The following is a 17,112-nucleotide window of genomic DNA, read 5'->3' as shown; positions in this document are numbered from 1 at the left end:
TAATGTAAATAATATTTATTACTAACCAGAAAGAGGTGAGGCATCAGACTTTCTTCCCGTCACAATTAGTGCAATCCTTATTTACCTTTTTACCTGTCAATCAAAAGCAACCTAAACCAAGTGTGCTTTGTTTCCAAAATATATTGCATCAGAGATACTAGTGATCTATTTCTTTAGTGGAAGACACTCACTGTAAAGGTAAAGGACTTCCTTCACTATACAACGTTTTCCAATTGGCTGCTCAGTTCTGTTGGGCATCCAACTTTTAGAATGGCAAACTCCCCAACTGCCAAAAAAGGAGGGCAGTCTTCCCCAACTTTCACTTCAAGGAATGATTTATAGCCCAACACATTTATTCAAAACATCCATTTTTCAATTTGAATTAGCCAAGCCATCTATCTAAATCATGTTGCACAGTTTGTATGTCTTGCTCTTGTTGCTGCCTGAGGCTAGATGCCACATGGATTATGATCCTGATCTTGAAGGTGAGGGCAGCCTTATTTCGAGGGATAATGAGTCTCTGTGTTCAGAGCTCTGCTTTTAGGTGCACAGGGGGCAGCATCTGAATGACTATCGAATGGCTTCCACCACACAGTCTCCCTTCCAGGAACTTGCTTGTGTATGCACCACCATCTAGTCGCAGAAGATGCTTATAAAGCTACCTTTTACCTTCCACCATTAAACAGGCCTAGATTTTGGCCTGCAAGAAATAATGAAATAATTGGTTACTGAAATATGGTACATAAAACTAAAACTCAGACATCTGCTTTGACATATTTTTTCATATGTAGAGTGTTTACTTAGAGGTTAAAGGTTTATATTTTGTTGGAGGAGGAGCCACTTGTTTGTCCTGTCTGCCCAGAACAAAAATAACCACACAGAAACTATATTAATTAAAACACTGCTTGGCACCTTAGCTCTAGCTTCTTATTGGCTAATTCTAGTCTGGTTATCCTTTTCTTTATGTCTAATATCCACTCATGAGTGAGTACATACCGTGTTTATCTTTCTGAGTTTGGGATTTGTTTTTCTAGTTCTATTCATTTGTTTGTAAATTTCAAGATGGCATCTTTTTTTTTTCTGCTGAGTAATACTGCATTGTATAAATGTGCTGCATTTTGTTTATCCATTTTTTGGGTGAGGGGCATCTACATTGTTTCCAGGTTTTGGCTACTAACGAATAATGCCTCTATGGACACTGTTGAGCAAGTGTCCTTGTGATATGAATGTGCATGCATCCTTTGGGTACATGCCCAAGAGTGGTATCACTGGGTCTTGAGGTAGATTGACATCCAATTTTCTCAGAAACCACCATGCTGATTTCCACAGTGGCTGTACAAGTTTGTATTCCCACCAACACCCCTTATTCCACATCTTCCCAAGCATAAACTGTCATCAGTGTTTTTGATCTTAGCTATTCTGACAGGTGTAAGATGATATTTCAGAGTTATTTTGATTTGCGTTTCCCAGATGGCTAAGGATGTTGAGCAATTCCTTAAAGGTCTTTTGGCATTTGAGTTTCTTCTGTTGATAATTATCTGTTTAGATCTGTACCCCATTTTTAATTGGATTATTTGGTATTTTGATTCCTATTTCTTTCAGTTTTTTATATATTTTGGAGATCAGATGTGGGGTTGGTGAAGATCTTTTCCCAGTCTGTAGGCTGCCGTTTTATCTTACCATATCCTTACAGAAGCTTCTCAGTTTCAGGAGGTCCTATTTATTAATTGTTGTTCTCAGTGTCTATGCTACTGGTGTTATATTTAGGAAGTAGTCTCCTGTGCCAGTGTGTTCAAGTCTACTTCCCATTTTATCTTCTGTTAGGATCAGTATAACATGATCGGGGCCTGCTTGTTGGGATTTCCACCCGGTACCCCACTGCTGGCAAGCCCCAAAGAAATTCACAGAGAGCTTTATAAGTTATAAAGCAGATTGGCCCATTAGTTCAGGCTTCTTATTAGTTCTTGTAACTTATATTAACCCATTAACCACTGGATTGGAATTTCTCCTCATTTATACAACTTTATCTAGTTCTATGCCATTTTTCTCATGTATCTTGGTTACACTTTAAGAATTATACGGGGTTTTGATCCTACTTAATGTGCTGGCTTTGTGGAAGACTAGCCAGTTTGGATGTTCACCTTCCTAGATATGGACGGAGGGGGGAGGACCTAGGACTTACCACAGGGCAGGGAACCTGGACTGCTCTGTGGACTGGAGAGGGAGGGGGAGAGGAGTGGGGGGAGGGGTAGAAGGGTGGGAGGAGGGGGAGGGAAATGGGAGGCTGGGAGGAGGTGGAAACTTGTTTTTTGTTTATGTTTTTTTTTCTTCTTTTCTTAATAAAAAAATTATTAAAAAAAAGTTTATATAAGAACTGGAAGAGCAGGCTATATTTCAACAAATTTGAATTCTCCTTCCTTATCTTTTGTACTGTGTGATGGACTTGTTAAACAGCTTATCTATTCCATCCTTAAACCTAAATTTTATGCATATTAATATCTCCAAATGAAGCTACATCTGACAATCAGTGTGTACTAGCCCACTTAGTGTGTATCTAAATTCTGTTTGAAATTTCATTTTGAGTTTTCTAATGAATCACAGCTTAGATCAATGAACATGTTAGTATGTTCTCTTTTTGTTCATACCTTCCCTCTGATGGCCACTTTATGAAAACTTGATTTCTATAAATCAAAATTCACTTTTCAGGACCTTTTCTGAATATTCTGAGTGCCTCAGAATAGTTTGGAATCGTCTCAAAGTCTAGCTTCCTTTGTAAACACAGCATGTGCTATCTAGAAGCTTTCTTATCCTAGATCAAGAACTGTAGCTCCAACCCCACTTCCACCACTCCCCAGGTGTCTTTCTTCACCCTGAACACCAGACATATGATGCATTATTTTAACATTGCGTTGTAAGAGTGAGTGTCTGAGGATGTTTTGGTAAAGTGGGGTTGGTGATAAGCTGAAAATAGTTACAATAGGCTTGTCATTGAGCTTGATAATAACATGGAAAGGAATCACCATCTTTAAGTGGAAATGAATTGCTGAGGAAGCTCACAGAATGTCTTATCCAGAACCTTTAAACCCGTTAGACATTACTCTATTTGAAACAAGTTAGATAAGTTCATGAGAGAAATAAGGTGGATTCTGGGGTGGTGGCTGCTTCCTGAGGTTGGAAATGAATAATGGCTCTATCTTATTTGTTGTCAGAATATCCAGATAGATGCATGGAGAGAAACTTCATTTTTGCATGTTAGCAATTATATAATTTATAATTCTAAAGACTTGGCTATTTAGATATGCAATTTATAACATTCTAAACAAATACATTTAACTAGTCTTTCCTGCTTTGGATATTTATATGATGCTATAGTACAATGTTTCTCAACCTCCCTAATGTTGTGACCCTTTAGTACAGTTCCTTGTGACCTCCAATGACAAAATTATTTCTGTTGCTACTCCATAACTGCAATTTTGCTACTATAATGAAGCATAATGTAAATATCTGATATGCTGCATTGTCTTAGGTGATCTCTGGGAGAGGGTTTCCAATCATCAAAGTGATCAAGACCCATAGGTCAAGAACCACTGCTATAACTTGATGTATTTTTGTTATTTATTTGGAAATTTGGAAATGAAATATCATATTGTTCTGTATTTTCAATGTAGGTATGTGTCTTGTGCCCTGGGCTGTCCATATGAAGGAAGCATTACACCACAGAAAGTTGCGGAAGTAAGAAATATCTCCAGCCTTTATGGTTACTGGTAAAATGATGAGTATTACTGGTAAATTTAGACAGTTTATTGTTTATTGAATTTCAGTAGCAGAGACCAAAGAGAAGTATGGCTAAGAAATTTTCACTGAAGATGTGTTTTGTTACATAGCTAGTCATTTTATTTCAACATAGACCTATCAGCTATAACGGTTTAAAGGTGGGTGATAATTGAGTCATGATTCAGATACTTTAAAGAGTAAAGAATTCTGTCATGCTTGTGCATGACCTTGGCCAAAGAAATGCTTTTCTCATGTCCCATCACAGTGTCAGACAGTTGTGCACACACATGTGTGCAGCTCTTTCTCCTTCATACTTACATAGAGCATGTGTTTCAGGGTTTCTGTTCATTTGTGATCTTCATTACTATATGGGCTATGTTCTTATGACAGAAATTTATGGAAATAGATTGTAGTCATTAAAAATTTGCGTATTGAGCACTCGGGAGGCAGAGGCAGGCGGATCTCTGTGAGTTCGAGACCAGCCTGGTCTACAGAGCTAGTTCCAGGACAGGCTCCAAAGCCACAGAGAAACCCTGTCTCGAAAAACCAAAAAAAAAAAAAAAAATTTGCGTATTGGCTTATTAAATCTACTTATTGTATTCTAACTCTTTCTTTACCAAAAATTCATATTAATGAATGTCAAATACTCTATTTTGGAAATTAGTTTGGAAACATATTTATACATGAAGTATATTAATGTAAACTTTTGTTAAGATTGTAATTTTTCTTAAATTTTGTAATATAACACTGAAACAGTAAATGTTACATCATTAGTAAACCCCAAGTTATGTAAATTGAACTTTTAGTCCTGTTGAAGTAATTCCTTTTTTTGCTCACTCATTGGAACTATGAAGATTACTGAATATTTTTCAAATGAAGACTAGCTCATTATGTCTTTTATTAAAGGTCTTTGATTAAAGAGGCAAATATATTAGGAAATAATGAAGCTTAGGCTTTATATCACTTTACTTGCATCCAAGACTGTGTTATGTATCTGCACAGACCATTATACATTGTCTTTTTAAAGGAATATTTCCAAAGGACTTGATTTTGGGCCTTAAGACTTATGTCCACTTCTTGGAGATACCAGACTGTTTGTCCCCCTATTGCACTGTTCTAGCATGGAAGACCTACATACTCATTTTTTTTTTATATCATAACAACTGGGGTGCTGCTGAAGTCTTGCAGACAGATTAGAAGTATTAAAAAATCACGATCAGTGGCCATGCTGCAGAGGTCTTTGTGCTAGCCTAATACATTTTGTGAATTTATTCTTTTCTTTCTGAAATGACTATTTGAAACGTGATTACTTTTGCAGACGCTCAGCCTTCTTCACACTTAATGCTTCTGTTCTTTGCTTGCTCGTGGCACTCTCTTGAACATCTGACTTTTCCTTGCTTTGGAATGCTCTCTTCCTTTCACACTTCACTGGTTTGGAACCCACTAACCTTTGTGTGTGTGTGTGTGCTTTTCCAAACACATTTTAGACTCTCCCCTCTCACCCTTTTCAAGTTATTTCATCTCAAGGCACTCACACTGCCTCCCCTCTAACTGACAGCTCTAGGCCAGTGGCCACTGTCCTTTAGGCTCTTTGTCCAGAGTTTTATTTTAGTTTGATTTCTGCATATATCCATGATATTGGCAAGAAAACCCAAACAAACAACCAAACAAACAAGTGGTCCTGGTCCTCTCTGCTTTCTCATCAGTCCCATCAGCTACCACAGCCCTGGAATAAGGTGATTCTGGACAAGCACAAGTTGAATAAACAAAAATCCTTTTCTTTATTTTATTTTGCAGCCAAGCATGTCATGGTTATTTGTAAGTATTGAGAGCATACTGTCAAGGCTTTGGAAAGCATTCTAGATGAGGACATTTTGTTATCTTTATTCGGCAAATTAGTAATTGAAGCACCAGTAGATTATTCTCATGATCAAACCAGTATTAAAGGGATGATCTGGGTGAGAGCTAATAGTTAAATCCGTACTTGTCTGATTATAGAATCTTTGCCCAAATACCATGCTGTCTTTGCACAGCCCACACTGCTTTCCTATTGCAGTGTTGGTTGCTAGGCTTGAAGATAACTTAAAATTTATCTGACGTGAGCACCTTCACCCATGAGATAGAACATTTAAGCTAGGATTAATAAGTGATTGTTATTGCTAAGCTACTTAACATCAGAACTGAAATTACTGTTGGTGTCTCATGACCTCTGATGTAATACCCAAAGAAACACTACTTCCTATGTAGACCTTCAATGCTTCTTTTTGATTACATTTGAGAAATTTATATGAAATTACAGTTTACACGAATAGATAGATGGGTAGGCATATATGAAAATAAACTTGGACAGATAATATAACAACAATTTCATCCAAAATATTGATCCAGGGTTTAAAACTTAAATGTCCATAAAAGAGGACCGGTAAACTGAAGCAAACACTTTCCACGAGCAAACTCATCATCACTGTAATTTTTTATCTCTAGGTGATGCTTACTCATGACTCACAGGGTTGGAGTCAGCTTATTTCCATTTTCTTACCAGCATTTGCCTTTCCGCAGGTCTCAAAGAGGTTGTATGGCATGGGCTGCTATGAGATCTCTTTGGGAGACACGATTGGAGTGGGCACCCCAGGCAGCATGAAGATGATGTTGGAAAGTGTCATGAGGGAAATCCCTCCAGGGGCTCTTGCTGTTCACTGCCACGACACCTATGGACAAGCCCTCGCAAATATCCTAACAGCTCTTCAGGTATTTGTAGTCTCGTGCTATGATTATCTATGATATAAGCATGGTGAGAGCTTTAGTGAAATAAATTTATTAAATGCAAATCAAATATAATGCTTAAACATGTATTAAATATGTATTGTATAGTTTATGTTAAGATTCTATGAATATGATGTTTCAAGACAGCTACACACATGAAATATTTGTAAATGCTATATATTTTTTTTTAGGAAAATGGGGGTCTCATTACTATTTATATGATTTGGCCAAGTTGGAGGTCTTTAATTTTTAGAGTATAAATTCTATTAGATCTATGTCTTCTAATTTCAATGTTTATGTACCTCAACTATAAAATTTAATGCAGTTGAATATTATGGCATGTTGAGAAGTAAAGACACAAAACAGTAGCATGCACTGTTGTGATCATGAAACAAGGGGTCTCTTGTTAATTGGGTTGCTCTATGATGAATATATGTGGAGTGGGAGCAGAAACTATTTTATTAAAGCATTTTTCTAAAGTTTGCAAGCTCACATTGCATGCACGCACACGTACTTACAAATTGAACCTAAAGCCTTATGCGTGCTAGGCAAGCACTCCACCACTGAGCCCACAACCTCATTTTTTTAAAAAAAATATTTATTTATTTATTTATTTATTTATTTATTTATTTATTATGTATACAATATTCTGTCTCTGTGTATGTCTGTAGGTCAGAAGAGGGCACTAGACCTCATTACAGATGGTTGTGAGCCACCATGTGGTTGCTGGGAATTGAACTCAGAACCTTTGGAAGAGCAGGCAATGCTCTTTTAACCACTGAGCCATCTCTCCAGCCCCCCACAACCTCACTTTTAATAGAACTGTTGTTTATTTCAGTCAAATAGATCCCTTTATGTTGTTTAAGGAAAAAAATATATAAAAAGTTAGAGTACTAAGAACCACTAAATTATATGCTATTCTAAGTGTGATTATCTAAAGAATAAGTTTAAATGATTTTATTTTAAAATTTTCTTAATTGTATGAAAAAATAGACTCATTTGATATCTGTACAGCTAAAATTTTGACAGAGATAATACTATTACAGTTTTGTTTTGGTAAGACTGAAAACCAGTTTGTAAATTTTAATGTTACAATTCCAACATATACAGTTATCGACAGATGTTTAGAGATAATGCGAGGAGCTTATTTGACTTGTGTTCTATATGTGAGAAGAAAAAACGATTAACTCATGATTTTTCAGGGTATGTGCTCCTGAGCACATGCCTAAGCTTTTCCCACAAGTCTGATATTTATTCATTATTTCTATATTTTCACATTATGAGTAGTAACTTATTTATATAATATGCTTATTAGTCTATGGATGGTAGTTTGGTTATTGGGGATAAAGGCTTATAGTGTAGAGTCTCAGAATATAGACAAAAGTTTTCATTTTCTACCTATTAATACTGCTTGTTTAGGTACTAAATATTTTTATATCTATTGTGATTTTAATTGTTAAGAAAAACATATCTGCAGAATTATAGCAATATTATATATTGCTATTATTTTGTATTTATATTAAATATTTAAAACGATTAAGTAAACCACAAATTACACATACAGTAGTGTTCTTATGTAATGATACTAGTGCTGAAAAGCTATTGTCTCCAAGGGATCTGGTGGTCATTGTGATGCCTTAATGGGATGATTAGCCATGTGCTCTGATGCTGCTGTTATCAAACATGTATGTTGCTAATATAGAACAATACACCACAGAAGTCATGTCTAGTACGTATAAATATATTGTAAACTAGGATATATAATTGTATAAATATGGTGTTTACAACTAGTATTGACAACTAAAGTATGCAAATATTTTTGGTTTATGTATTTTTAAACTCTTTCTTTCTTTTCTGTGTGTGTATTTGATTCTGGCCATCAAACTTGGGGATTCCTCATATATGCTAGGCCAGTGTTCTAATATTGAGCAGTAAGCCCAGCTCTATTGCTGCTAAAAAGCCCACTGAGAATCAGTGCAATATTATGCTTGTACAACCTCATATATTTCATTTTACAGAATCAAGAGGCCATGCAGAGTGATCCACTCTGTGGTTTGTGTAAATTCATTATATTATGCACAGTGATGGAACCTAGTCACAATGCATTTCTCAGAATGCTATTATATATGTTTGTACTTTTTAAAATTAACCTACAGAATAAGAAGAAATAATTCCCAGGGATGTGTGTGTTTTAAGAACATAAAAAATAATCACTGAGGCAAATATCTTGGGAAGATGGGGTGAAAGATTAGATTGAGGTTTAGAGAACTTGATTTGTTGAGTGGCATACTCTGCATTCTTTGCATATGTTGGGGAACATTGGAATCCCGTGCTGGTCATATAGGGGAACATTATACATGTTTGCATTCAAGCACGTGGGGAACATGAAGAAATCTTTGTGTCCAAGACTCCTCAAAAGAACGCACTCTTAATCAAAGGACAAACAACAACGGCACGATTCTCCCCAATCAAGGAAGATAAGCATGCTTATTTTTCATGGCATTGACTATACATGGAAGATAGATAGAAGTCCTCTCTTTGTGCATCATAAATTTCGTAGCCCTCATGAGTTTTGAGCTTGGCTTTACATTGAATTTGAAAGTTGAATTACTTTCAAATAGTTGTGGATCAGTAGGACCCTTCATTTCTAATCACATTCTGAAAGGATTCTAATCTATTTCTCTTTAAGCTAAGCTCTTGGCAATTTGTGTGTGTGTTCATCAGAGAAGAGGTGGATATTGTAGTCCTCAGTAACTCCTTTTGTCATCTGTAAAAGCTCTAAGAACCTGTGATTATATATTCTGTCATACCCATCCTAATATAGATAAGCTCTATGTATATATGGAAGGCAGAAGACAGAAGGGAGGCAAGATGGCCTGGGAAAGGAGTGATATTCTTCCAACTCCATAAAATCAAAGAACTTCATTTGTAATTTCAGTGTAAACATACAGATTAAAAAGTGTCACAGAAATTTGTATATTAAGAAATATATTGTGCATCAATTAACTATTGAGAAAATGGTCAAAAGGGGAGGTGGGCAAAGGAAGCTAATGTTTCAAAATTATTTATTTATTTTTCTTTTCCTGTGTATCAGTTTTCCTATGATACTATATGGTTGCATATAGTTTGATGAGATATCGACAACCAAAGAAAGACACACACTCCCACTTTCTGGAACTGCATAATTCAGACAATCTTTCAGTCTTTTATAATTTTAAATTGATTGAAGACAGATGGGTGTGGCATTGGGATGTCTCTGTAGACAGATGTGGGTGCTGGTCTTTAACAGACCTACATGAAGAAAAATCTACCAGAGACTATTTTTAACCCCAACTTTTAATAGAAATGGCAGCAACAACAATAAAAGAGGCAGGTTTAAATTTAGATAACAAGAACCAAAAATCTTGGAAAAAAAATCTTAAAGTTTCAGTGCAGGGGAAATGAGAGAGCCCAGCTTCATTAAGAACACAGCTAACCTGGCTTCAGGAGGCAGCGGCCATACTTCATTTTAATGGAATCTTTGAAGTGGTTTCTAGTAAAATTTGTGGTGGAGGCAGAGTGGATATCATTTGTTTTAATTCAGGGGTGGAGAAACTGTTTGCAGTGTTCCAAACTAGAAGTTACTATTAGGCGAAGAGACAAGTACTAAGCAGAAACTTGGCTATCGTGGTAGGAAACAAAGGGGAGCGATAAAAGGAATGTCCCCCTCAGTCTGGAAAGCCCAGTGAATCAACTTCTTGAGGAGCCTTTCTGGGATTCTCAGGTTTTAGGTGTCTTTTATTGCTTAAACATGTAACTCAGAGGACCACATAGGTATGTGAACATTAATAATTCGTAATTATCAGATATTTTAATGTAGAAAAATTATTCTGATTATAGATACAAGTGTGGGATATTTATAACTACTCAAAAGCAATAGAGCAAGAAAATGAGGTGATAAAATGTACAATAATTTAGTAATGAAAGAAACATACATGGACCTATATATGTGTCTCCAATTTTATGTAAAACCTGAGTTTTACTCTGTTTCATATTCCTAAAGTCCCTAAATAAAACACCAGTTTAACAAATTGGTTAATCTACTTAATATAAAACAATTGCTCATTTTTCTCTGTTAAAATGTTTTGAGCCTTCATAATTGGGTAAAGTAGGGTAAAACGAATGAGATCCAATGCTACAAATAACAGTCACATGTTAATTGCTAGCATAGAGACAGAGCAGAAAGGCCAATATTTCTCATGAAGAAATACTACATGCTTTTTCTTAAATTTAATAGACCTCTAGCTAGTGTGCCTTTCCTTATAATGCTTTCCATATGTTTATTATTCTCTTTTAAAAAGACTAAATTATTAACCTAATTTTACATCAAAAAGCATTCGTGGTTTTATGTAACTCTCACTAAACCATGTTAAAATGCCACCAAACTGCAAGTTTTTCTTATTGTAATTGGTTTATGTGGTTCTCAAAGAGGATTTAAAGCGATTTCCTCTACTACCTAGCCAAGTCTTTCTCTTTTTTCACTTCCTACTTGTTACAAAGGATGTAATTGTGCAAAATTGAGACAAGTCACAGAATTTCCAGAATTTCTTGATAATGGTACACTTGGTTGGCAAACTCGTGACACTCAATTGTGATTACTGCCTTAGCCAACACTATTAACTTTTAGTGTGTATCTTTTTTAGAAGCAAAGACACAGTACAGAGCATTGGGTAGCAAATATATTTATAAATATATGCATTATATATTGCTCATTCATTTGATGCACTTTAAACAGCTAAGTAAACAGATAGATATACAGCAAAGGAAAGGATGCAGGGGACTTCTAGGGTAAGATGGGAAGCTTCTTCTGCCATCTGCAAATAAGAAGTGGTAAGGCCACAGAGGAGAGCCGATATCACAAGGAGAGAGAGAGAGAGACAGAGAGAGAGAGAGAGAGAGACAGACAGAGAGAGAGAGACAGACAGAGAGAGAGAGAGAGAGAGAGAGAGAGAGAGAGAGAGAGAGAGCTATAGAAGTTAAGAAGTGACAATACAGTTACAGATCCCAGAAGGGTAAAAAGTCACCACCAAAAACTAGGAAATGTCCTGAGGAAATTATTTTAGTAAAGGACTTGAGGACAAATATGGAACTTCACTATAGAAGACCAAGAGAGCCTCCTCCATATCATCTCATTGTTAAAAATCTAAGTGTGCAGAAATGTGTGCTATCATAAGAAATCTATCAGAGTAACACCAAAACTTCAGCAGAAAATTTTAGGCAAAGAAAGAAGAGACAAATGTATATCAAAGCTGCCAAACTACTGCTGTACCCAGAATACTGTTTTTAAAAATTGAAGGAGAAGCAAAGACATTCCATGATAAACAAAAGCTAAAACAATTTATAGCAAACAACTAAATCAGCCCTGCAGAAGAAAACCACACCAAGAAGAGAGATAAAATCACAACCGTGAAAGGCTGGTAAGACTAAATCTTTTTTATTTTTAAACAATCATATTTTACATACCAATTCCAATTCCTTCTGCTTCCAGTCCTCCCACACCCCTCCATCTTCTCCCCAACCCAAATCCATTTATTATTCAGAGAGGGTAAGGCCTCCCATGGGGAGTCAGCACAGTCTGTCACATCACTTGAGGAAGGACCAAGGCGCACCCCCCCCCCCCATCTAGACTGAGCAAGGTATCCCTCCATAGGCAAGAATAAATCTTAGTAAAAGAACAACAGACAAAAAGAAGCTATGGAGATTGAACAATATATTTTTGGCTACTAAAGAAAACAGGGGAGAAATGATTTTTTTTTAAGTTCTCGCAACAAATTAAAATGAAACTTGAATAATGAAAACCTGTGAGACACAATGAGGGCAGTTATAAGTAGGAAATCTTTGTCTCTGTGTTAGTGCATCTTAAAAGAGATCTCAAATAAACAATCTAGTCATGTGGTTTTGGTCCTAGAAAAAGAAAATTAGTCAAACAAGGACTGAATGGATGTGGAGAACTATGATTAGCAGTGCAGAGATGCATAAAGAACAACACAAAGGGTCAAACAATAGGGAATTGGTTCTTTGAAAGTAACAGAGTCAACAAATGGTTTCACTAGTCAAAAGGAAGTGCAATTTAATAAAAGTGGAGATTAACCATAGGGTATTTCACAGATTTTTGTCAGAGAATAATTAGAGAAAATTTCGGACTATTTTAACAAGTTGAAAAACATAGAATAGATAAATTTTTAAACACATGTGGCCTATTTAAATGAACCAAAAGAATGCAGATGACCAAACACAGTCTGAGAAATAATGAGGCTACGGCAGTAATGAAAAATTTCACAACAAGAATATTCCTGGAACAGATAGATTCACTGCCAGTTTCTAGCACCCCTCCAGGGAACTGACTCCAATATGATTTTTCCAGAAAAGCTCTCAAAAACAACAGCAACAAAAAGAAATGATGAAGACAAAAAAAAAAGAGAGAAAAACCGTGGACCAATTATTGTAATGAATATAGATACAGAAATTTTCAATGAAATACTTGGAAATTTGATTCATTAAAACAATGAAATGATCTTATGTCATTATTAAGTGAGTTTTAATGCAAAGTTGCAATGAGGATTCAACAGATACAATGTATTTTATCTCTTTATGGTAAGAGTCTTGAGGAAACTAGCTGGGAAAGGACAGCCCCATATAGTATCGCTATTCTCCTCAACAGGCAATAACAAACTGCCTCCTATGCTCTTAATTTTATGCCTTATTTATTTGATTTTATTTTAAAAATTTTATTCACTTTACATACCAATCACAGTTCCCCCTCCCTCCCCTCCTCATACCTTGTTTATTGAGAAACTGGATCTTTCAGGAAGAACTGTGGCTCACCATGAGGCTGCTTTATTATTGAACCCCAGGAATTCACCTGTCCCACTTCTCCAGGGCTGAGGTTACAAGACTTGCTAGCAGGCAGGACCTCGTACCTGAGTATTGGGGGCTAGTCTCAGACTTCTTAAATATGTAAAGGCCTCCACCTGTGTGCTGGGATTCCAGGGATATAGTACCATGTGAGGCTTCCACGCTGCTTAAGTAGTTAACAAAACAAAACAAAATTATGCCTAGGACCGTTTTTCACAGGCTTCTCTAATCTTCCAGTTTCCAGAGTACTCCTCATAGCATAAGACAAAACCATTGAAAAAATAATTTACTTAATATGAAAAGTTATTAGTAGGCAGTTATTCTGTTTGAACATATTTAAAAATTAAGTCAGTACAACTTAAATTTATAAGCTGGGGTAAAACTTGATTCTTACATAAGAAAATGATGTGGCTGGAGAGATGGCTTGGTGCTGAAGAGTGCTTGGTGCTCTTGCAGAGGACCTGAGATCTGTTTCCAAAGCCCATGAGAGATACCTTACATGCGTCTGTAACCCCAGTTCCTGGGGACCCACCAGCATCTGCACACATACAGCAAACACCCACACATCACACATATACACATAATAAAAATAAAAATTAATATTTTGAAAAGTAAGATGATTTTTCTTTCTATAAAAATGCTTTTCTTATCTATGTACCTATTAGGATACAAATTACCATACGGAAGTCAATCAGTAAATACTTTGATTCAATGAGTAACCTGAAATAATTCAGCACATTTGACCCAAGTAATTTGTACTGAAGAATCCGTTGCATGGTGAAGAGATTTATAAAGAACTGGAAATGTTGGCTGCTTCCAGGGATTCCAGAGTGTGTGATTTGCAATTACTGAACTCTCTTACTGCCTTTCCAACTCGGATTTAAGCTTCACTGATACTGTGAAATTAATAAATACTGGTATTGTGCATTGTGAGGCTGCTTTCAAATACTGAGCCTTTTTAATCTAACACCGCAAATTGCTTTCACCTCATCAAATCGGGACTGGAAATAGTCTTGCCATCTATGAGAAAATTATCCAAATAATAAAGCTAAGATATTCGTGCTTATTTATGTATAAAATATTAAAATGTATTTATTTTAAACATGTGGATACCTTGAGAAATTTCTTGGGGAAAGTTTTCCCTGTAGGATGTGGAAACTATTTTTAAGACTAATTTCATGAGGTTAAAAAAAGAAGAATGTGGTTTAAATAGTGTGTCTGAGAACTACTTACATTTACTTTGTTCTCACAGTAGCTACAAGAAACTAAATAACTCTCATTGCTCTTGATGTGATTTTGCTCCAGTAAGCGTTCTTGGAGACATTTGTTTATATAACCCAAACTTACTATTTTCAACTGAAAGTCTGAGCCTATACGAATAGATTTTCTGTAAAGACCAAAATGTATTTGCTTTTTCTTTTAAAAATAATATATATATATATATATATTCATATGCCTGTATGTCTGAGTACCATGTACATCCCTGGAGCCTCTTGAGGACAGAAGAGGATATATGATCCCCTGGGACTGTACTTACACACAGTTGTGAGCTGCCATGTGTGAGTCCTGGGAATAGAACCCTGGTCCTCTGAAAGAGCAGCCAGTGTTCTTAACAACTGAACCATCTCTCCAGCACTCATTTCCTTTTGCTATACAGACATATTGAAGCACTTCTCCTTGAAAATAATGTAAAAGTGACCATAGAGTATATTAGTATGCACTTATGCTGTAAGAAAGACAACATGATTTTAGAAAGATAACAGATTAAGCAAATAACCCATGAATTTTGCATTTCCACAAAATAAATCATTTTTATTACTAAGACATCAGTCCAATAAAGATAAAAATATAAGTCAGAGTCCATTCAATGATGCTGGCATGTATGTTTCTAGGACTGATCACTTGGCATTGGATAACCAACCAGGGGCTCATCCCTGGGGTGTAGTAATTCTTATTCTCACAGTCATTAATTGCTTGTAACCTTCATCTAGATGGGGCCACCCTCTGCACTGGGATGCTAACCAGTGTTGAAATTGTTTAGGACTTGTTTAGGCAGGCCTGATATAGTCTCTGAGCAGACTGGTGGTTCTTATCACATTTCTGTTTTCTCTTCCACTATGTCCTCTGAATCTTAGGTGCAGGAGTTGTTTTGCAGTTCTAGCTGCAATGCTCTCCTTCTGCTACAAAAAGAAACTTCGTTGTTGAGGGACAGTCTACGGTTATCTGTGGGTGGAAGGATACATATTTACAATGTAGTTCGGAATTAGACTGGGTAAGCAAAGCAGCAGAAGTAGGTTCTCCTGAGTAGGTTACCAGCTACTTTTAGCTGGCTACGTTTATAGTGTGATTGCCCCCCTGTTAAAAGACTTTGGTTCTAATTAGACAGCTATTGGTTACCACCAAGATACTATCTAGATAAATGGATGGAATTAGAAAATATGTTGAGTGATATAACCAAAACCAGGAAGACAAACAGCATGGGTCCCTTTCACCTGTGGTTCCTATCTCTCCTTCTTCAGGTGGCAGTATTGTACCTGGAGTAACTACACAAACAGGAAAGTAAAAAAGGACTGTGTTGGGGAGAACCCCACATAGAGAAATAGAAGGATACAGGGGATATGGAGGGGATAATGGGAAATGGGGAGGGAGCTTTGAGGGAAGGCAATGTGAAAAATATATAGGGAATCATTATTTTATATTTATCTAAAATCGTATATTTGTGTGTGTGTGTTAATACCTATATCTTAAAATGAAGTGGCACCAGTTGAGGTGATAATAATCTCCCCAAGAACCGTAGACTGTCTAAAAAAAAAACAAAAGCAAACAATAACAACAAAAATCAAAAACCAAAACCACAAGAACCAGGCATGAAAAACCTCCTTTGGAATTGCTGGGCAGGGAAGCTAGGAAACATCCAAAATAATATAAACTAGTTATTTCTGTTGTTGCTGCTCTTGATCACCTACTTACCTCCAAGAATTAAAGGCAAGTCCCTGTTGCTGAAGATATCCCACAATGGACACAGTGGATTTTAATGCAGGTGTACCTTGTTGATTAATTTAACAAAAGTTATAGGTTAAAATGAGCTCAATTGAACAAGGGAGTAGACACAACTTATATATGGATAATTATAATTATTTTTATTCTTACCCTCTTCAAATTCAGACTTCCATGGTTGAAGTAGAAGGATTTTCTTAAAAATAATAACTTAGGACTTAAGGAATGATTTCTTGTTGAACCTTGCTTAGCATGATCAGTGTCCAGAGTTCAATATTCAATTTAAGTAAATAAATATAGATGACATTGTGTATTCTAATGAGATTCTGTACTAATACACAAATGAGAAGAGGTTAGGAATATGGTTCAACCAGGACAAAGACTGACAAACAACCATGAGGTACCTGAGTTTGAACCCCAGAGCCTATAACCTATATAAATCCAGGTATAACAGTGTGTATCTGTAATCCCATCACATCTATGTCAATGTTGTCACAGAGGTAACAGAATCCCCAGCTTGCCAGCCCCCCAGCTTGGCCTGCACAGTGGCAAACAACAAGAGATTCCAACTCAAACAAGACACAAGATGAGGAACACCACCCAAGGCTGACCTTTGGCCTCCACATGCATGCTATGGCACACATACCTACCCCTGGATGCTCACTGCACAGCTGCCATACAGAC

At 36.3% G+C, this 17,112-nt stretch overlaps 1 protein-coding gene across 3 annotated transcripts in view; it reads left to right on the top strand.

The window, feature by feature from the left end:
• Hmgcll1 (3-hydroxymethyl-3-methylglutaryl-CoA lyase like 1) overlaps nucleotides 1-17,112 on the top strand; it is a 123,639-nt gene that overhangs the window by 61,827 nt on the left and 44,700 nt on the right. For all 3 annotated transcript variants that reach the window (XM_041679343.1, XM_041679344.1, XM_041679341.1), the window contains 2 exons: nucleotides 3,669-3,732; nucleotides 6,334-6,522. In XM_041679343.1, the coding sequence (XP_041535277.1) occupies nucleotides 3,669-3,732; nucleotides 6,334-6,522 (253 nt within the window). The remainder of the gene's footprint in view (nucleotides 1-3,668; nucleotides 3,733-6,333; nucleotides 6,523-17,112) is intronic.

This window comes from Microtus oregoni, unplaced genomic scaffold, assembly GCF_018167655.1.
Source record: "Microtus oregoni isolate MIOR12 unplaced genomic scaffold, Mior012 000032F_ref0000030, whole genome shotgun sequence".
Lineage (NCBI taxonomy): Eukaryota > Metazoa > Chordata > Mammalia > Rodentia > Cricetidae > Microtus > Microtus oregoni.
Note: the sequence above shows the minus strand (reverse complement) of the source record. Positions and strands in the feature narration are given on the sequence as shown.